General features: G+C 37.2%; 1 protein-coding gene across 4 annotated transcripts in view; it reads right to left on the bottom strand.

Annotated features, from left to right (window-relative positions):
- The window catches only part of FBXL17 (F-box and leucine rich repeat protein 17), a 292,438-nt gene that overhangs the window by 147,535 nt on the left and 122,847 nt on the right, over window positions 1-22,056 (bottom strand). The window contains exons 7-8 of one of the 4 annotated variants that reach the window (XM_042787631.1): window positions 19,325-19,366; window positions 16,313-16,682 (exon numbers count right to left, since the gene is read on the bottom strand). The exons of 2 other annotated variants lie outside the window; for them this stretch is intronic. In XM_042787631.1, the coding sequence (XP_042643565.1) occupies window positions 16,676-16,682; window positions 19,325-19,366 (49 nt within the window). In that variant the 3' untranslated portion in view covers window positions 16,313-16,675. Of the gene's footprint in view, window positions 1-16,312; window positions 16,683-19,324; window positions 19,367-22,056 lie in introns of those variants that run through there. One more of the 4 variants, XM_042787632.1, reaches the window with a different exon arrangement.

The following is a 22,056-nucleotide window of genomic DNA, read 5'->3' as shown; positions in this document are numbered from 1 at the left end:
TCAGCAAAGTACTGAATTAAGTATTTGACTTTTAGTTACCACATTTACATAGAAGCTTGCTTGTTTTGCTGAACAGGAATATCTTCCTCAACTGAGAACTATCCAAACTGGTTTAAATTTCTTGAATATGACATGGCAGTGCATTACAGGAGACCAGAGAACCTCTTCACTCAAACTTTGGAAACTGGTCACAAATACATAAATAAGGCTATTTTCTTGTACAATTAATTTCCCCTATGGGGGGAAGAAACAGACTTAAGAACCTACGTCTGCTGCAGAAAACCAGCAGTAGTTGTAATTCCTATAAATTAAAAATCCATACCCATCTTCATCAATAAGCTTAGTAGAAGAGGTAGAAGAGAACAAATGCGCTTTTTTGTGATACCTACTTTTCAATATTAAGGAGAGCAATGCTGAAAATTCAGTGCTGGAAAGCACAGTGCGATGCCTCTATTTATAAGCCAAGCAGTTTCTGATGCAGAACGATTACAATGTTTTTGCTCCATCTAACTACCAGAATCCTAAAGCTGTCACTATGAACCTAAAGCCTACCTATTAGTCCATTATGTTTCTTTAGCTCTGAAAAAAAATCTTTATAAAGCATTAAATACATAATGCATTAATTCAGTGCATTCTATCATTCCATCTTATAATTCTTTCATCTAGTTCTGTTAGCTCCATTTACTTCGTTTTTGAACCACCTAACTCCTTAGGTGGCATATGGTGTATTGCCCTGGTTAAAATTTCAAAATAAATACATATGAAACCTAGAACTCACTTAAAGTAGTCTCAAATATAATATTCTCTGCTACTTCACTTTGTGGGAACATTCAAAGGAGGAGAGGCAAAAGCCATGATGAATTATTGAGTGATGTGTCACAGTGTGGTCTGACTTGACAAAAGATGCTTACTTACTCTCTCCCCTCCAGAAAATGAGTCCCTGCTTCTGTTTTCATATATAACATACCAAGTTTATTATTTTATTTCCTCTTCATTAATATCAAAGTGCCATATCTATATCATCTCAGCTCAACATAAGAAAAATATTTAAAACGAATTGGGCAAGCGTACAGATGCAAAACTTTGTGTGACAGTACTTAAGTTTACATTTAATACTGTGGGTTCTACACATACCTGCTAAGTCCTTTCTACCTTCTATTATTTTCTATCAGTCCTCATAGAGGATACTTTCAGTGTAGAAGTACACTTTTAATGTATCTACATTCTATTCTAGACACTTTAATCCTGCCAGGCTGTCATATTGATTCTCTTTGCAATGGGACATACATGTAACAACAGGTAACTAAAGGAAGAATACACCAGCCCTCCATTCTCCATACTTCACAGCACAGGGCTCAGCTAAACTTGCCTTTGAATTCTTGATGCTTGTATGGCCCTTGAAGGGAGTATTTTGAAAACAGTATATCATTGTGATGTGAGGAAAAGACACTGATCTTATTTGCATGGAAATTCCTATGTAATTCAGATATTATGATATTATTAAAGGAAGGAAATACTTTGTATATGTATGCACAAATCCACTCACAATCTTGTATGCATATATGCAATGCAGTATCTAAGAAATTTTTCTTAGGAGGGACAAAGGAATCTCTTAATTAGTAACTGCTCTTTTTTCTCTTTTCACAGCCTGACAAGCATTTATATGATTCCTGACAATGCAGTAAGGGAATAGCTTCTGTTACAAAGCTTAAATGCTTTAGGAAGAGGAGGCATCATTTGCTCCCTACACACATACTCTACATATCTATTCCCTTAAGCAGATCATCTACTGAGAACAACTGTGAGGGAATATAAGGGTTTATGGTTTGTTAATAGAACTATGAGGTCTTCATGTGGTAAACACCAGTGCCCTCAGTGGGCAAGGAATGATTGCATAGTATTTCTTGTCCCAAAATACCTCTTATAATTTTATGAGCAAAAGAGCATACATAAATCTTGTTTGTGTTAAAACTGTATTAACAAAACAACCGTAAGGGTCTTTTCTGTCCTCAAATATTATTCTGTAACAACAGCTTGGCTACATAACCAGATCTGTATGAAAATATACTACAAGAAGTGCTTAGGAGGTGTAAACACTCAGGCAATAATCTGTATCATTATCAGAGGAAAAGATCTTTCCCAGTCTCATTCTTCTATTCCTCGTAAATGTGGAAAACTAAAGAATATAAAATTCTAAATCTTTCTGCATATATCAATTATACTGTACATATTTCCCTGAGCAGTGTTTAAAAGACAAAGAACTGAAAACAATATTCCACTTGCTGACAACACAAAATCTAGCCAATACAGCTTGAGAAAGCTCATAATTTTTAAGAACTTTAAACACTCTTTTCTCACAGATGTAGCTCATTCAGGAAACTGCTGCAGCTACAGTGGCCAGTGATACTGGTTGGTATCTTGGGGGGAAAAGACAAAACAAAACAAATTCCTGTGCATAATATTGCTAGACGGTGTTCATTTATAAGTCATTACACTCACCAACATTTATTTTTACAGTCTGATAAAGCCGTTTTCTGTGCTATCTATATGAACAGAACTGTTCATATGGAATGGAGGAACACATAAACAACAATAAAGGAACAACTGGCCAAACCCATCCAAACTAAATGTCCACACATACGGCACTAGAGAAAATGAACCCCTGTCCAGGGATTCAAAGAAAACTTAAAAAGAGTTCCCACTACATGGGTAAGAGTCAAGCTCTCAGAAATCAGACACTGTTACCCCTCATGCTCACTCTCTGTAAAATAGTTACATACTCCTGAAAACTGGCCATCAGATTTTGTCCAGCTATGCAAAGAAACAGAAAAGTCTTCAAACAAAGAAATACATACTTTTCTGATACTATTCTACATTTCAAATTAGCTCCCACACAACTTCCTATGATCAATACAAATAAGCTGAGATCCTCAAGAATATAAAATAGAATCCAAGACACTAAACAAAGAAATCTCATACACAGAGGCATTTATATAAAAGTTTAATAAATCTGCCTCGGGAAATTCAACACCTCATATAGCAGACAAAGGTGTTGGCTCTCAATATTCCTCCTGCAGAAAGCAGAATATTATTTTCTGTTGGGAAAAAAATGGAGTAAAGTATGCTTGCTTAAATCCTCTGATAATTGCTTAATGATGTGTATGAGCAGGAGAAATACCAGCAATTCTGTATAGGTCTTTTCTACAAAACAAATAGAAATAGGAGCTCCTGGAAAAAATCAAACGCAAAAAGAAAACATACAAAAGGTGGAAACAGAGACATGTAATGTGGGAGGAATACAGAAACACTGTCCAAGCATCCATGGACGAAGTTAGGAAAGCCGAAGCCCAAATGAATTCAATTCTGGTCATGGATGTCAACAATGACAGAAAGGGCTTCTAGAAGTACACAGATGACAAAAAGAAGTCTAGGAAAGATGTAGTCCCTCTACTGAATGAAGTGAGGAACACAAGACATGGAAAAGGCTGAGGTACTCAATGCCTTTTTTGCTGCTGTTTTTACTAGAAGGCCTTCATGAATACCAGGTCACAGAGCAAGGAATATGTACCCCTGGTGCAAGACACTTCATATTTAAGCAGACTGGACATAAATAAGTACATGGGTGCTGATGTGATGCACTCATGAGTGCTGAGGGAGCTGGCAAGTGTCACCTCAAGGCCATTCTCAATAACCTTTGAATGATCATGGCAACTGAGAGAAGTGCCTGAGGACTCGGGGAAACCAAACATCACTCCTATCTTCAGGAAGGACAAGAGAGATGATCCAGAAAACTGCAGGCTAGTCAGCCTCACCTTGATACCTGGGAAGGAGATGGAGCAGCTAAATCTGGAAACCATTTACAGGCACGTGATGGGCAATAAGGTCATGAGGAGTAGTCAGCCTTGATTCACTAAGGGCAAGTCATGCTTGACCAACTTTATCTATGACGAAATGACTGGCCTGGCAGATGACAGGAAAACATTAAATATTGTCTACCTTGAATTCAGTAAGGCTTTCAACACTGCCTCCTGTAAGATCGTCATAGAGAAGCTGATGAAGTATGGGCTGGAGGAGCAGACAGTGAAATGGACTGAAAACTGGTTGAATGACCATGTCCAGGGAGTGGTGGTAAGGGGCACAAAGTCTAGCTGGAGGTCAGTAACTAGTGGTGTACCCCAGCAGTCAATACTGGGTCCTGTTAAACATCTTAATTAATGAGCTGGATGACAGGGCAGAGTGCACCCTCAGCAAGTTTGCTGATGATACAAAACTGGGAGGAGGGGCTGATATGCCAGAGAGTTGTGCTGACACCCAGAAGAACCTGGACAGGCTGAAGAAATGGGTTGACAGGAACCTCATGCATGGGAAGTGCAAAGTTTTGCGCCTGAGGAGGAGCAACTCCAGCCACCAGTACATCCTGGGGGCCAGTACATCCTGGAAAGCAGCTTGGCAGAAAATGATCTGGGGGTCCTGATGGACACCAGGTTGAACGTGAGCCAGTAATATGCTCTTGCAGCAAAGACGACCAATGGTATCCGGGGCTGCACTTCAAGGAGTGCTGCCAGCAAGCTGAGGGAGGTGATTCTTGCCCTCTACTCAGCACTGGTGAGGCCACACCTGGAGTGCTTGGTCCATTTCTGGGCTCTGCAGTACAAGGAAGACATGGACAAACTGGAGAGGGTCCTGCAAAGGGTCATGAAGATGATGAACAGACTGAAGCATCTCTCCTAAAAGGAAAGGCTGAGAGAGCTGGGACTGTTCAGCCTGGAGAACAGAAGACTCAGGAAGACCTTATCAGTGTATATAAACATCTGAGCGGAGGTTGCAAAGAAGACAGAGCCAGGCTCTTTTCAGTGGTGCCCAGTGACATGACCAGCTCCAACAGGCACACACGGAAACACAGGAGATTCCTCCTGAACATCAGGAAACAATTTTTACCCTTGACAGTGACCAAGCACTGGCACAGGTTGCCCAAAGAGGCTGTGGAGTTTACATCCTTAATGATATTCAGAAGCTGTCCAGCCATGGTCGAGGGCAGCCTGTTCTAGGTGACCTTGCTTGAGCGTAAGGTTGGAACAGATGACCTCCAGGTCTCTACAGACCTCAACCATTCTGTGACACTGTAAATGGGAAGACATAAGACCCTCAGAAGAGATCCATACCACCTGATCTCCTAGATATTGTCTAAGAGACTCAAAAGCTGCAAAAGCCGTAACTGAGTCTTGCTGACTTTGAATAGCTTAACCTGTTGCTCATTCTAGGAATCCTCTATCAAAGAATTTACCTACCACTGGTTGGGTTTATACGAGATGTACTGTTTATTAAAAAGCTTTACAGAATAGAATAGAATAGAATAGAATAGAATAGAATAGAATAGAATAGAATAGAATAGAATAGAATAGAATAGAATAGAATAGAATAGAATAGAATAGAATAGAATAGAATAGAATAGAATAGAATAGAATAAATTCAGTTGGAAGCGATCTACAATAATCATCTTGTCCAACTGTCTGACCACTTCAGAATTGATCAAAAGTTAAAGCATGTTATGAATGGCATTATCCAAATACCACTTAAACACTGACAGGCTTGGGGCATTGGCCATCTCTCTAGGAAGCCAGGTCCAGAGTTTGACCACCTTATTGGTAACAAAATGGTTCCTAATCTGACACACCTTTGAACCACTCCCAGGCATCCTTTTGCTAGATCCGAGGGAGAAGAGCTCAGCACCTCCCTCTCCACTTCCCCCCCCCCCCCCCCCCCCCGCCAGGAAGCTGTAGAGGGCAATGAGGTCACCCCTCAGCCTCCTTTTCTTCAAACTAGACAAACAGAGTCCTTAGCCACTTCTCACAGGCCATGCCTTCCAGCCCTTCCACCAGCTTTGTTGCCCGCTTCTGGATGCATCCAAGTACCTTAGCATCCTTCTCAAAATTGCACATCCCAGAACTGCACACAGTACTCAAGACAAGGATGCACCAATGCTAAATACAGTTGGATTACCACTTCTTTTGACTAGCTGAAAAAAATCAAGAAGCGGAGATGTACATGCCCCTTGATTGTATTCAGATACCATTCTGAATTTATCCAACATGGTTCACATTTCTCATTTGCTGCTTTCCAGACCATCAGACACAGAAGGAAGACACAATGAGAAATTATATATGGGAAACTGCAATTATAATCAAACATGTTCTCTTTCTGCTTTGCATGCATATTTCACTATGGTTGACTTCAAATAAAGTCAGTCACACAGATTATGCAATAAAGAACAATAAGGTGATTATTTTGACAAATATGGCATCTGTTTAAATTCCTTCTGTAATAAAAAGATAGTTGAAAGTATGCATGGAGTTCCAGTTGATCATTCCGCAATGTCCAGATTATAGGTAGCCTAAAGAATCCCTCCAATTCACGTAGGCTCTAGTGAAATCCAGCAGGACTTAGTGGTTTTAGCACATTGACACAGTAGAAAGAGAAATAAATAGGCCTTGACAGAAACTGCTGCTTCTCTCAACCTTTTGTTTATGGAAACATGTAACACAGAAAATTTCCAGGAAGGTTTGCTGACATACAGCTCAAAATCACTACTTAAAAGTCCCATCTGAAGATCTATTATGGTGATCAGGAAGAAATTCTCCAATAATTATGCCTGCTTGCTTCTGAGATGTAGCTAGACATGAGTCATCACAAAAATTCAGAGCATCTTGCATACTAATATGAACAAAAAATACTTGGTGTGGGATCCCACTGTCCTCACTCCTCAGAATGCAACTACTGAAATCTTATCTTCGAAAAGAAAGGCCTTTGTTTATGAAGTCCAGATCTGCTTCTAACTTAAGCAAGTTTAGGGCTGATCTTTGAGGGTTCACCAAGAACCCAATCTGCAGAATATCTGGAATAATCTCTGGCACAGACTGGCAGAGGTACACCTCAATACCCAGATAAAGAAAATTTCCTCTTCTGAGGATTGCTGCCAGCACAATGACCTTGCCAACAGCTCTTGATGTTTCTGACTCTCCAAAAAGAAATATCAGAGAGTGACAGTAGTCCTCAGATACCATGAACATAGAATATAGCTATCATTTATGGACCCGGAAAACCCCATGTTCCTCTGAAAAAGAAACTGATGTGGACTAGAAGCAAATGAGAAAACCAGAAGAAATAGGTAGCCACTAGCCAAGAATATTGTTTGGAACGATAAAAGTCAAGCTCAACCTCAAATCAGTGTTAGTTAAGGAGATATCCATAAACCCCTTTTATCATGTCTTTAGAGCACACATACATTTCTTAGTGAGAGAAAAGCCTGATGCACTCAAAACTGAACTGTCATCATGTGAAATATCTGGCATATTTTTGGAAATGTGGCATAAATTAGCTATGGAGAAGCTATGCAGAAGTTAGTGAACGTGTTTTTTGTTTGCTTTGGGTTTTTTTTTTGTGTTTTTTTTTTTTTGTTTTGTTTTGTTTTGGTGTGGTTTGGTTTATTAGTCTTATTATGCACATATTATGTCAAAAAAATCCTGACATCCTGAAGTAGAATCAAGATATAATCCTGTCAAAGAAGCAAAATAATTCCTTTAGATGCTTGCTAAATGCATACCTGTCAACCACAGATTGTTAGTATTACAAGAGTTTTGATATATGAGAGATAACAGAATCGTCTCACCTGGTTAGTATTGAATACACCTTCTATCTCATAACTGCAGATGTAAATAGTTGGACACTTGCAGCCAAACCAGCTTGGTCATTGTTTCATTATCAAATCAAAAGCATTGTAAAATAAATGGAGAATTGAAAGGGTTAACATCACACTGACTTAAGTTTGTCACCTTATCATAACCTTCCCCGAAGCAACTAGTATTCCAATATTAAAAAAATAAAATAAAAATCTTTTGGTGGTTGTCATCTCACTGATAAAATTTCAAATGCAATAAAAGTCTACAAAACAGAGCTGAAAATCATGAAAAGTTCCATAACACCATTTTATTCCACCGCATTTTTAAAATTTCATGAAATGCTGATCTATCATTTGTTAAAATAAGTGGCAGAAAGACACTTCAGTACACAGCTGATGATGATTCCAACACTGAGCTTCAAAACTTCAAAATATTAAGTCATACATTCAGAAAAGCTTTTTTTTTAATTAATATATATATATTTTAAAGGACAAAACATACTATTTCACAAAATGCATAATCAAATAATGCTAGAGCAATGCTATCACAAGGATAATTGCTGCATCCACATTTAATTAATATAATTTAAAAGAAACATTTTACTATCTGATATTTAACAAGATGGGATCAGTTCATCTGGAGAGTTTTCCTGGATGAATTACACCTCTTCTTTATTGTAAAATTAAAAGCTATTTTGAAAAAATCCACTTAATGATACAATGAAATATGAATCCAGGACTTACTTTTCCGTTACATGACATTTATCATATGTGATGTTTGCTGTGTGACAAATATCTTAACTAGATTTGCAACCAGTTAGGTTTCACTTAGGCACTGATCCCCTAGAATCCATGCAAAGTTCCTCAGTTTTCAGTGGAGTCTCACGGAGATGTTGCCATCTGGTGCTGGAAAAACCATGAGCTGGAAGAACTTTAAGACCTGGTAGTAAAATCTACCATGCATCAACTGCATGTCAACCACAGATGTGTAAGCATTCTACTTTCCAATATATGCAACCTAAGGTACAACCCAGAAACCCTTAACAAACCATAGTAGCAGTTTCTGAATAAAAATAAACTGGGACACTTTCATAGAGGATCATATATTTTGGAATTACTTTGGTATTGTTAGACTGTACAAAGAAAAATGGAATCTGATTTCCTTAGTTACTACAATTACTATTTTCAATTACCTGTGTCAAAAGAAACACACTGCATTCATTAAGATGCTATTATCTATTTCATTTAATGATTCTTCCCAATTTTGACCAAGGTTTCTTTTGCATAGTCCATTTTCTACAACTTGGGAAGATGGTGCCTTCTGTCTCGCCCTGTAATTTAGCACATACCTAAGAGGATGATTAGAACAGAAACTTTTATAACAATTTAGTCAGCCTTCAGTTGCATAGCTTTTCAATGACTCTTAGTTTAGACTTTCAAACACGATGTTTCTCTTGTTTGTCAAGATTACACAAGCCTAGAGTCTGATTTTAGCTGAAAAAGTAAGAATTCTTTTTTTTTTTTTTCCAAATTAGCAATAATGTCATCTGACAGTGAGAAACTGAAATTCAGACCTGAAAAAGCACAACTTAAATGGGTTTCCAACTAATACCCATCTTTTATTCATTTTGTAAGCAAAACAGCAAAGACTGGGTCTAAACTCTGGTACTGGCAATGTAAACAAACATTACAAAAAGCTTATGTCATGACTGTTATGGCAAGACATTACACACTCTTAAATAAAATTTGGTAATATAATTCTTTAAGGAAACAAGCCAAAACTGGTTCTTCCACTCACAGTTGTTCCAAAGGATCAAAGTTACCATGTAGCCTCAATCAAATTTATTGAGAGATTTCAAGACAGCAAGTGTTAATCTATGAAAGGATCCATGGTTCTCAAAAGCAGTGAAATGCCTGTTACGCCTGTTTAAATAGTTCAATTTGTGCAAGAGAGTGAAAGAAATCTGGCACCAATGCACATGGATAATTACTTTTTCCTACAGCTTAGTTGAAGTCACAAATGAATGGCCCAACATGGACAAATAAATATATCCTAAAATACTGACCCCACCATCAGCAATTTCTAAGACTACATATGAAAAAAAAAAAAAAAAAACAAAAACAACTGCATCAATGGCAGAGAAAAAAAATTTGGGAGAGGGAGTGATACAAAACAATTATTAGACCCTTATAACGCTATCTGGAGACAGCAAGTTAATATGGTGATTCTGGTAACATCAGTCAATAACTGGTTTTGTTCCTATGCTTTATCTCCCTATCACCCTGCCTCAAAGGATTTACAATCTAATTATGCAGTTGGGCTTACAGTCCTCCTCTGTCTGTGATCATTTCTGTTCCTTTTTATCGTCTTCTGTTGTTAATGTACTGGTAACAGGAAAGAGAGGTCAAAATTCAACTTAAGAGTTGATCGGCAGAAAATTCTTTATTTTTAGACATGGAATCTTGAAACCAGATATTTATCAAGCCCTATCAGATCATAGAGCAAGAAAAGTTAAGCTGTTTCAACCATAACTTTTTCTATGGCAATCATAAAGACAGCAGCAGAGATACATATACAAAATAGAAGGATTCATTATTGTGTGTAGCAGTGCTACTAGCATCACTGTGGCTATAACACCAGGACACCAGCACTGGACAGTCATTTTGTCTGGCTTTCTTGAGAAACTCCAGAACAGATTCATTCAGGTCTTACTGAAATCATGTATGACTTCTGGTTTCTCACATGGACCCCAAGTCAGGCTGACACCAGGACCTCAAAAGAAGTCAGAGAAAACCAGATTTCATTAATTTGAGTTCCTCGTGCTGCTGTCTGTCCACACAGAGCCTCTACAGGGCTGACTGCTGTCCTGGAACAACTTGGGTCAGCACAGCTGGTCTGCAGCTGGCAGATCAGATCAGAGCGCATGCAGTGGGCAGCACTGCCCTATCATTGCTTTACATTTTAAAACACTGAATAAAATGCACAGGTTTCTATGGACACAAGAAAAATCACTGCTGACAATTCTTCTAAGTCTTTATAGGTTTTGGAGATAGCTGTGAGGGACTGAAATGTTGAAACATGCAACTGAAGTGCACAGGTTTCAGGCCATATTTATCTAGTTATGGATCTAGTAGGTGTCCGTTTTTTGTGCACAGACTTTTCCCCTGCAAATACTTTCTCACAGGTGAAAGCATGTGTGTGAGAGAACCCTTTGCAGCCTTGACTTTGCATCCTTAATGGTAGAAGCTAATCAGAGCCACAAATGTCAGCAATCCAGCACTGTCAGCACAGATAAAAGTCTAGAATTCCTCTAGACAGACCCTCCTCCTTCTGCACCTCCCCCTTCACCTGTCTGAACATAAGATAAACATTATTTTAATGAAGACTTTCTTGGAAATGTAAAGGGGTCTTAGTCCAAACTAGGAATGGTAAAATAACACTGCGTAAGAAACAGTGCAAGGAAAGATGCAATGTACTCCAAATCCTTCAAATATCTAAATCTATTAAATGTCTCAGAAGGCCTTGGAAAACTTCTTGTAATCCCTAAATTCTCTTTTGTCACAATCTTTTCCAAGTATTTTCCAACTTGTACTCAAAAACAGTCTTATAAAAGTTCTATTTAGTTGTCCTTAGCAAAGTTATTATTTTTATGTCAATAGGTGCCTTCTCAGGAAGATTTTTATTTAAGAAACATTGATCTCACTTAGAATCAAAATGTGCTGTGGCTACATGATCCTTAGACAGTGGATTTAACATCATCAGCTCATAACAAGATAATAGAAAGAATATTTAGAATTTTAATAAACACAAATATTTCTATTCATTTATTTGTATACTCCAGAATCGCATCTTTCTCGCAAGCTGTATCACAACTTCATGGGAAAAATTATAGGCTACACTGTAACTGTAATTATTTTGCAGTCAGTGTTTTCCATCTCTCTCTTTCATGGGAATTTTTCCCCCCACTTTATTACTGCAGTGGGTGATTCTTAAAAGGAGCTAAATCTGTATTAATTTCCAGAATTATAAGCAATTTGTGTTTTAAACGTCCAAATGCTCCCTATCTTTTTTGCAAGTCCACTCAAAGCAACTCAAGAGACAATCTGGGTCCACAAAATAGCATGCAATTATTTTTAAAAATGTCAGTTTGTTACGATATGTTGACTCCTTTTCCCTCTACATTTCACATGTAATTGCATTTTTATTGTAATTATTGCTTTTTAAAAATACACTTTAAGTTTGAAAATTGAAAAAGAACAAAGAAAAGCTTTACATCAACAATTTCTTGTCAGTTTGTTAATTAAAAATCAGAAGTATGCTGGATAAATGAAGGGTACGTAGGCACACTAGATTATTACACAGTGTTGTGTAGAGAAAATGCAGTATGAAAAAAAATGATAATTTTTGTTCAGTGAAACAGGAACATCAAGATCAAGGTATAATATGATTTTTTTCCCTTTGGAAGGGTCTCTGAAATTATTTTGTGTCACATATTTCTGGGACACTTGTTTTCACACAGCAACTTTTAAACTTTTGGGGATCACTTTACTGAGAAATAACAGAAAAATTGTCAACACGTGTTTCCAAGTAAGTTGCCACATTTAATTATTTCATTAGAGCTTCTGCTTACATTAGGAGATACACTTAGTCAGATACAGATACTCCATTATTGGGAAGCCCAGAGGGTACCCAGGCTGCTGGGTGCCACAGGCAGCCAGTGGGTGCCCCAGCAGCTCTGTGAGGTGCTGAAACACCCCACAGCTCAGTTGCGTCATACACAGCTCAGAGAAGCAGCTGGTGAGGAAAAGAAAGCAAGCCAACACACCCACAAACTCCAGCATGGTTTAACTGCATCCATAGGAGTTAAAGGTCTACACCCCTCTCAGCTATGATTTTATTGGGAATATACACACTTTAAGATGACAATTAGCATACTTCACCAGCTTCAGACATTTTTCAACTAGTATTACAAAGAAAAACCTACAATTTGCCCTCTAGGTATCTAGTATCTGTATAATTAAAATATAAGTCTAAGACAAGATTTTCAGGTTTTGGCTAAAACAAAATTAATAAATCTTGTATCACCATTTCTTTTAAAAAAAGCTTTTGGGAAAAAATACCAAGTAAACATATTCCTCACAATATTTGTTTCATTCAAATCCAGTTTTTGAAAGATTAAGTACTGCAGAATAAGGAGATTACAACTCCTCCTACCACTCTACTGATTTAAGAGACAATTCAGCAAAGTATTTCAGCATATGCTCAAGTTACTCTCTTGAATATATCCAAATGAGATTAGCAAGACTTTATCATCAAAAGACGCACAGGATTATTCATGTGCTTATTTTTAAGTAACGTTGTGACTTGGAGTCATATAAAAACAGGCAGAAAAAACAGCAGATTATTAATTACTTCAGATGGTGGAGCTTTAACTTCTATCAGGCATAGCACTATTATTTTCTTAGAATCTCTTAACAGAATATACAACCCTGTGATGACAGTCTTCCAGGACCCATAAAGCTCTTGGCTCATCCCCTTTGCATGGAACAAGTGACCCCCCCTGTTCTTACTTTTGCACACCCCATATGATTATCCATGCTGTTACCTAATGAGAGTATAAAAGTTCCATATGCGGTCTTCAGACAGTAACAATAACCAGCAGTACAGGAGTATGTTGCTCAAGCTAGTTTGAAAGGTGAATTTGTATTAAAGAGAGACCAATTTATTCTTCCAGAATTGCTTAAGAGCTCTAGACACAATATAATTTTGGTATTGTTTTTCTCTGCGGTAGACCAAACATTCATCTTAGAAATACGTGGTACCACTGTTCTGAGTAGCTCCATAGTAGGGGTCAGCTTCCTGCCTTGCTTTCCAAAGCACTATCCGGTGAGTGTTCTCTTTCTGATCAGACTTGGTCAATCACCTTCACTTTCAGGGCTCAGGACGAATCTCTCTCCTCAGCTTTTGTGTTTTTCATTTAGACTGTGCACAGGGCATGAACGGATGACTGCTGTTGGCACGTTTATTTAATATTAAGCTACCATCTTTGCCCAATAAAGAAACATACGACCATGTTACCAGCTCTTGGCCACCCAAAACAAAACAAGTTTGCCTAATACTCTGCTGAGCACTGCAACAATGAACCTTTTCTCCTTTGTACTGCAAGGAAATATCAGTATGGCCAGCTTGTAGATTTCAATGATTAAAGCACTAAGTGATTGGTATGAAATGATAAACAACAACTATGGGTCAGCAGCTCATTAAATATTTAATTCCATTCTAGATAATTTACAATCCCTTTCTAATAATCTGATACTGCATTTGGGCATTGCAATATATACATCTGCATCAGAGGATGTAAGGGTTTTTTTCAGTTATTATGCAACTGCAATTACATCTAAAGACTAAATCCAATTTACTGGAAAACCAAACTCAGGCAAATGTAGCCCTAAATAATTTCTCTGTATATTAATTTCCAAATATAAATGGAACAGAAATTAAATACAATAAAAAGGTGGGGGAAGAAAACATCACACTTGTAATACGAATACCAAATGCCATTTTAAAGTTCCAAAGTAGCTATTTTTAATATGGGTGAAGCATACTTAAGTGATCCTGACAGCTTTTTCCAGGAAACTTTTTTATCACATAAGTGGCAGTAAGAGGAAGAAGTGCAAAAGTATTTATTTATCTGTATTAATCTCAATTGACAAAGAGAATAAATAACATTAAAGGTTTTTAAAAAAATCTGTGTAAATTGCATCTGTGAGCATAACTTCATCAATATTCTTCACAATCCTGCATTTTTAAAAAAGGGGAGTTCTACTAATATTAAGTGCATAAGTTCTGTTTTTACACAAAACATAAATAAAGTTTACTGGTCCATTATTATCATCTTCTTCCTGTAAAAAGAAAACATTACTAATACTACACCCGTTTTACCTAAATAACCACACCAAATACCTTGAGCTGCAAACTGAAAATAAGTGTTTCTCAGTGTTTCTTCAAGAAATACGTGTAATTTCATTTAGTTTCTCATCAGCTATAGTGCTTTGCCAATGCCTTCCCAGTATTCCAATAATCAGCATGCACTTTTTTTTTTTTAATTTGGGAAAAATATATGTCCATAAATCCTATTATAAGCATTTACATCTTGCCAGTTTGATGTTGAGTATCTCCTCTTCAAATATACTCTCACAAATTACTTAAGCTACTTAACTTCTTCCCTGATTTTTTTTTTTCTCATAAGAAAAACTTAAATCTGAGTAAGTTAAAATGAAAAGATTACATAACACATGGAACAGAATCACGATTATACCCAGGAAAAACGAGGAATCTTACATTTAAGTTGTTAAAGTCATGGGACAGTACAAGCCATTCAAAAAGGCTCTTTAATAAAACATGACAGGCTTATGCCATTTTGCCTGGCTCAACTTGTAATCTCTTAAAAGCTCTTTAGGTTTATTATATCTAAATACCCATTTTTTTCTGAGATATTACAGAAGCATTACACAATATGTAAAGAAAAAAACCATGGCCTGTTTAACATCCTGCTAATATCCTAAGGTTTTAACAATAATTACACAGATGTACTGTGAACCAGACTTCGTAAGGCTAATCATTGCCCAAAGCATTCATTATATGAGACTTTCTTTAAAGGTTACTGTTGGTTATGTAATACCCACTATAGCCATGCTTTCAATTACATGAAAAAAGACAAAAAAATATAGTATAAGAAGAGAAATAAAACAATTTATATGTATTCTTGCACAATTTTGGCAGGTTTATGAGACTCTTAGTGAAGATGCAGTCATCTATTTTAGGGCAGCATGTTACATTAAAAAAAAAAAAAAAAGCCAGAAAATGGGTAGAAACTAATCTGGACTTAAAAACAGAGAATAGTTTTGTACACTATTTTTATTTATAAAATACTTCCATAGATGCTCAGAATATACATGCTATTGAAAAAATGTGAATATTTTTTAGGAATAGTAGTAAAATGAAATTTTCCATTCTATTAATCTAAACAATTCTGTATTCACCCACTGTTAGAGCTCTGCGTCACAGTATCAACAGTTAATGCATTGGCATTCTTTTCCTCCCAAAATCCACTCTTACAACTTTCTGAACTAGCTGCTACTCCTTGGAACAACATTCAACAAGCTCATCTTAGGATAGAGAGGTTAGCCATGATAAATTTGTGCAGCTACCAAACTCCTGATATAAATGGTGAGCAATCCTAAAGCATTTATGTCATACAAAGATCCTACATAACAGTTCCTGTTTCTCAGGGTCTTCAAACACCAGTGAAGTTTTTAACAATGAAATAATTGCAGTAAATCAAATTTAAATTTATTAACTGTCTTCATCTGCACTTGTCTGCAAGGGGAAGGACCAGGACCCCTTGAAGTGGTATAGACTGTGGACTGACTGGGTGGGAACTAGTTCTGCAGAAAAGAAACTGGGGTCTTGGAAGGCAGCAGAATGAACATGAGCCATCAGTGCACCCTGGCAGCAAGGAAGGCCAACAGTATCCCTCCACAATGGTTTGGGGCTGGAGCACAGGCCCTGTGAGGACAGCTAGAGGCAGAGGAGCATTTCCAGCCTGGAGAAGAGATGGTTTGAAGGGACATAAAGCAGCTTTCCTGTATCTAGAAGGTCATCAACAGAACAGAGCGAGGCTCTTAATAAGGGTGCATGCTGGAACAACGAGAAAAAAGTGTGAAATGAGAAAAAACAGGAATTCCAAATCGGGTGTCTGCTTCAGGTTATTTTCCCCCCGAGGACAATCAAGCAGTGGCACAGTTTGCCCAGAGAGGTTGTGCTGATCCTGTCCTTGGAGACTTTGATACTTAACTGTCCTTGTCTGGTCTCACAGATGATCCTGCTGTGAGCAGGGTGTTGGTCTGGAGACCTCCTGAAGTCCAGGCAGAATGTTCCTATTCTAATTGTACTGCATACTAGTAAGCTAGTGGTTTATGGAAAATTTAAGATGTCAGCTACAATCTGAAAAAAAAAAAAAAAAAAAAAAAAGGCAAAAAGCAGAGCTCCATTGTAATTCATTCTAAGATACACTTATTATTTAAAATTTATTTAATTTCAGATTCAAGTGTCTACTTCCAAATACAAGTTCCTTCATTCTTATTTACAGATTTAAAAATTTCACCGTTATCTTAAAACTCTTCTACACCCGTGTTGCGAGTCAATTCCATATTCCTTTATTTTAAAAATCTTTAATATGGGAACTGTTTGTCACATTGCAATATTATCCTTTTATTATCATTTTTAAGGGTATATGCAAAGAAGAAATAAGCTCCTTCATGCCAGCCCCTTTCAACAAATGTCCTTTGTCATGTTTAGATAGTACCTTGAGTTCACTCTACTCTTCATAATCACTAAATCCGTTTTTCAGAATCACTGCTCTCAAAGCTGTAACTCTTTCTCCATTGTGTAGGTATATTCTGTATTCTTCATTCCTAAATTTACAATTTTGTGTATGGCTATACTGAGATACATTTTTTCTCAGCATGGGCTTAGTTCACTAAAACAATAAAAATGGCTTGGCATCAACAGTCTATCTTCACTGTTATTTACTACTTCCCTCCTTGCATCACGTACAGATTTTATCAGCTGTAATTTTACATATACCTAGAAGATACACATACAAATAATGACTGACTGTTGATCTCTTACCAATCTCTTTCAATATACAACACCAACCTAGGTTCAAATTAAGAAATCAAAATGCATGGAAAAAATAAGATTCTAAAGTAAAAGAAAGATGATATTAACCTCATTCTGAATTATGTAATAATTTATAAATATGAGCTAGACTAGGCTTCAAATTGATGAATAAATAAATATTTCATTGTCCCTATTCTGTTGCTTGAGAAAAAATGTGTCAAGACTACCCAGGAAGAAGAAAGAAGAAACTTCCCAAGCAATCAAGAGTTATGTCCCTTGCAAAAGAATACTATAGCTACAAAATCTCAACTTCTGTTATAGATTAGAGAATTCCCAGTACTACAGCAACGCATTCTGATTTCTTTCTGCAAATATTTAGCAGATTGTTCTTCCTTTTTGGGAGAAGAACAGAACAAATGAAAATGAATACACATTAAATCTCTAATCTATAAAATGTTGTCTTTATAAATAAATGATACTGCACTCTACTTCAGTCTTTTTTCAATATACGAAAAGAATCCTTCAGAGCAACAAATACTACAGATCTGATGCATGGTGTCAGACTGTTAAATCTTAAGGCAGATACGCAAATTATTAGATATTGAAATACAGCCATTTCTGCTTTTCTTAAATTCAATTCCTAATTTATACAATGCATGATCTCTCTCCACTTCAACTGCACTTTGTGGATGGAACAATAAATACTTGTAATCTTTTAATTAATAGTCCTTAAAAACATAGTTTCTCCATTATATTTTTAAAAGGAAGAAATAGAGTCATTGGGAGTTTAAAAGAGTTAAGCTAAAAAATACAGTAACAGTAAAGCTTATAATAGCACTCAACTCTGCTACTATATTCACAGGACCATACAGTTTCCCAAAATGTCTCAGCATTTCTTACTTTTCTTTTTTAAGCAATCTATTATGCAAGCAAATACATAATGTCTTCTTCTTCCTCTTAATTATAATGCTTACTCTGCTTGCAATATGTTGATGTTAAAAATAAAACCTCTCTTCCTCATGTACTTGTTATTTAATGTGAAACTAATTCAAAACTTTAAGATTCAATTACTCTTCCATAACTTTTGAGCATACATTATTTAATAAATAACATTTAGCAAAAAGCACAGATCAAATTTGAACTACTGAATATTATACACAACACTGTTTCAGTTTGTTATTTTCAGCATCCCAATCCATCAGTCCCTCCCAAAACTCCAGTATATTGCTCTGTGTACCAAGAGCTCAAGACAAGCACTGCAGGTGTCCAGGCTCTACTTCTTTGTAGATCCTCAGAAACATACTTGTAAGTAATGAAAAATTATTTTACGAGGTCTGTCAAAGCCCCCAAACAACAAATATCCTAAATACCCTGACCATTCAAAGGTTATGAAATAATAATCAGTTCAACAGCTTCCACCTTGACCCTTGCTGTTTTCCATACAGCAGAGAAGTCCGAAGGCCATAGTGCTTCCAAACCCTGGCACAATTCTTCTCCCTGCCACCTGTTGTTCTATAGCTTCCTGCTGAAAGTACTAAGATTTATCTGCCAGAATGTCTGACCCTGTAGTAACACAGACATAGATGAATGGGATAAAAAAAAAACAGCTGCAACTTCACTTACAACAAATTAATACAACTACAAATACCTATATACACTATCTAGACCCACACACTATCAGTTTATTTTTCTTCTTGGGACATAAAGAGGAGACTCTGGTCGGACAAGACCTTCACTCCATTCCCACAATATCTGCAAACCTGAGGTATACCTCTTAGTATTACCAGCTCTCTTACACCTGACAATTTCACTGAATGTTTTTTGGAAAAAAAAAAAAAAAAAAAAAAAAAAAAAGCAAACAAAAAACCAAACCAAACTAAACCTAAAACAAAGCCATAAACACAACCAGAAAAGTTGCTATACAGAGGTATGTAGAGTATTAAAGGAGGAAGATCCTAGTTTACCTAATGTTGATTTGGCCTTTCAAGAGGATTGTCCCATAAGCCCTGAAAAAGAAGTGATCAAAAGTGCACCGCATAGCAAAAATGTTGGTTGAAAACACAAGAAATGATGAGATGTTGAAATAACTCCAAAGCCTGATCTCTAACCAAATATACCAAGGTTAGGTTGTCCAGAAACCTATGGAGGGCCTCATAGGACTTGGAATCAGTCAGGTGACATATGGGCAAATGTCTTATAAGAAACAGCAGCTGCACATCCATTCTGTCACATGTGTTCTTTTGAATTATGCCAATCTACATACCTGGATAAAAAAAAATCAGCTGACTCACAGCTCCTGTTCTTCTGGGTCCAGCTGTTAGCAGCTGTCCACACTTCAACTTTTTCTAACTGTTCTACACACTCTTTCTACACATGATGCCTTGACATTTGCTGTTTCATCTTCTAGGTATTTTGGATACTTCCACTGCTATGAATATACTCTGTGAATATCTCCATGAGATTACTAGAAAATGTATCCCAGAAGAAATCCATCTTTCAACAGCATATTTCCAGTGTTCCTATAGTATGCTAACAAAATAACTCTTTATGTTAAAGGTGTAATTGAGAGGTTAAGTAAATTTCTCAATTACTTTATTCATTTTGATTCAGTATTCCGTTTTGACATACACAGCTCTGTTGGGTGTTGGCAATATAAAAAACCAACCTGTGCTCTGACACAGTGAGAATCTTTCTTTTTAAGGTATGATGAAAGACCCAGCCTTTCTCTTACGATATTTCCAGGTATGTGGATTAATAATTGGCTTATTTGGAGAAAAACACTCTTTTCTCATTATGTTCCAACAGTGTAGAAATATGTTTTCCACATTTTAATATCTTGAGTGATTTCCACTGAAGACATGAAATGGGGACTTCCAATGTACAAATTTGCAGACATAGATTGCTATATCATGTTATCATAGAATCATAGAATGGTTTGGGTTGGAAGGGACTTTAAAGATCATCTCATTCCCAAGCCCCTGTCGTGGGCAGGGACACCTTCCACTAGATCAGCTTGCTCAAAGCTTCATCCAACCTGGCCTTGAACCCTTCCGGGGGGGGCAGACACAGCTTCTCTGGCCAACCTGTGCCAGTGTCTCATCACCCTCACAGTAAAGAATTTCTTCCTTATATCTAATCTCAATCTATCCTCATTTCTGTAGGTTCCCCTCATCCTATCCTTACACTCCCCGATAGAGTACCTCCCCACCTTTCCTGTAGCCCCCTTTAAGCACTGGCAGGCCGCTATAGGGTCTCTCCAGATCCTTCTCTTCTCCAGGCTGAACAACCCCAACCCTCTCGGCCTGTCCTCCTAAGGGAGGTGCTCCAGCCCCCTCATCATCTTCATGGCCCTCCTCTGGACCCACATAAGCAGGTCCATGTCATACTGTGGGTCCAGAGCTGGACAGAGTACTCCAGGTGGGGTCTCACGAGAGCAGAGTGGAGAGGAAGAGTCACCTCCCTCGAGCTGCTGGTCATGCTTTTTTGATGCCGCCCAGGATCCAGCTGGCTTTCTGGGCTGCAAGCACACATGGGTGGCTCACAGCCAGTTTTCCATACGCTAATACCACCCGCCAAGTCCTTCTCCTCCAGTGTATTCACCACACCACACATCTTGGTGTTGGCAAACTTGCTGAGCGTGTGCTCAATCTCACTGTCCATGTCTCCAACAAAGATGTTGAACATCGCTGGCCCCAACACCAACCCCTGAGGAATGTCACTTGTCACTGCTCTCCACACGTTCCTCCACTGAATGCTCCTTTACTGAATGTTCCTCTCCTTATGCTCCTCTACTGAACTTTTCACAAAGAAAACCAATATCAACTTGAATACCAACATTGATTGTAACTGTCAGTCTTTACAATATATTTTTTCTGTTTCCACTGAATTGTTTCTCATTTCTGTCAGCTTGCCCCTCAACAACTTTGAACTTATTTGTGCAACTCCTTTGAAATTATTTCCAATTTTATGAAACTATTAGTGTTCTTCCACTTCTGAACATTTTCCCTAAAATTAATTTATTCCTTGATGATTATTTGAGTAGGAACAGAATTTGCAGATAAGATGTTGCCATACACTGGCAGTCCTTGAAAATTTTTCTGGATAGAAAATGGTCTCAACAATTTCTTATCACAAAACACATTTACAGGACAACCTCTAGAAACATAACCACACAATACAGCTGCCAGGAGTGTACTTGGATTGAATTATGCTAATGACTGACCTCTGTTTTGTGTATGCATACTGGAGTGGATCAAGATTGAAAGAAAAAGTAGGGAAAGAAAAGAAAGTAGAAAAAATAGTGTCATGGTTAAGATACTGCTGTCGTTTTTGATATGCACTAGATCAAAATTAGCATATTTCAATATTTTAATGTTACTATGCTTTATAAACACTCTTTGTCTAGACTTATTACCATCTCTACATTTTGAATAGATGATAATCTAGATATTTGCTTTAACTCCGTAACCATCTCAGATTATGTAAATTCAATATAAAGGTCAAGGAGGTCTGAAAGTCTTTGTAAGCAGGAAAAAAATAGGCCTTCTAACAATGCAATATAAGATTATATTTGCACCACATAAATTTACACATCAATGTCACCTTGTCAGATAAAGTAGAAATCTGAAATAGAATTTACTCAGTATTACTGAATGCAGTTCTCTCACTCCAATGGATTTGATGAAATCATTGGTAA

This window comes from Tyto alba, unplaced genomic scaffold (genome assembly GCF_018691265.1).
Source record: "Tyto alba isolate M040663 unplaced genomic scaffold, T.alba_DEE_v4.0 Super-Scaffold_13, whole genome shotgun sequence".
Classification (NCBI taxonomy): Eukaryota; Metazoa; Chordata; class Aves; order Strigiformes; family Tytonidae; genus Tyto; species Tyto alba.
This window is presented reverse-complemented; position numbering and strand designations above follow the sequence as displayed.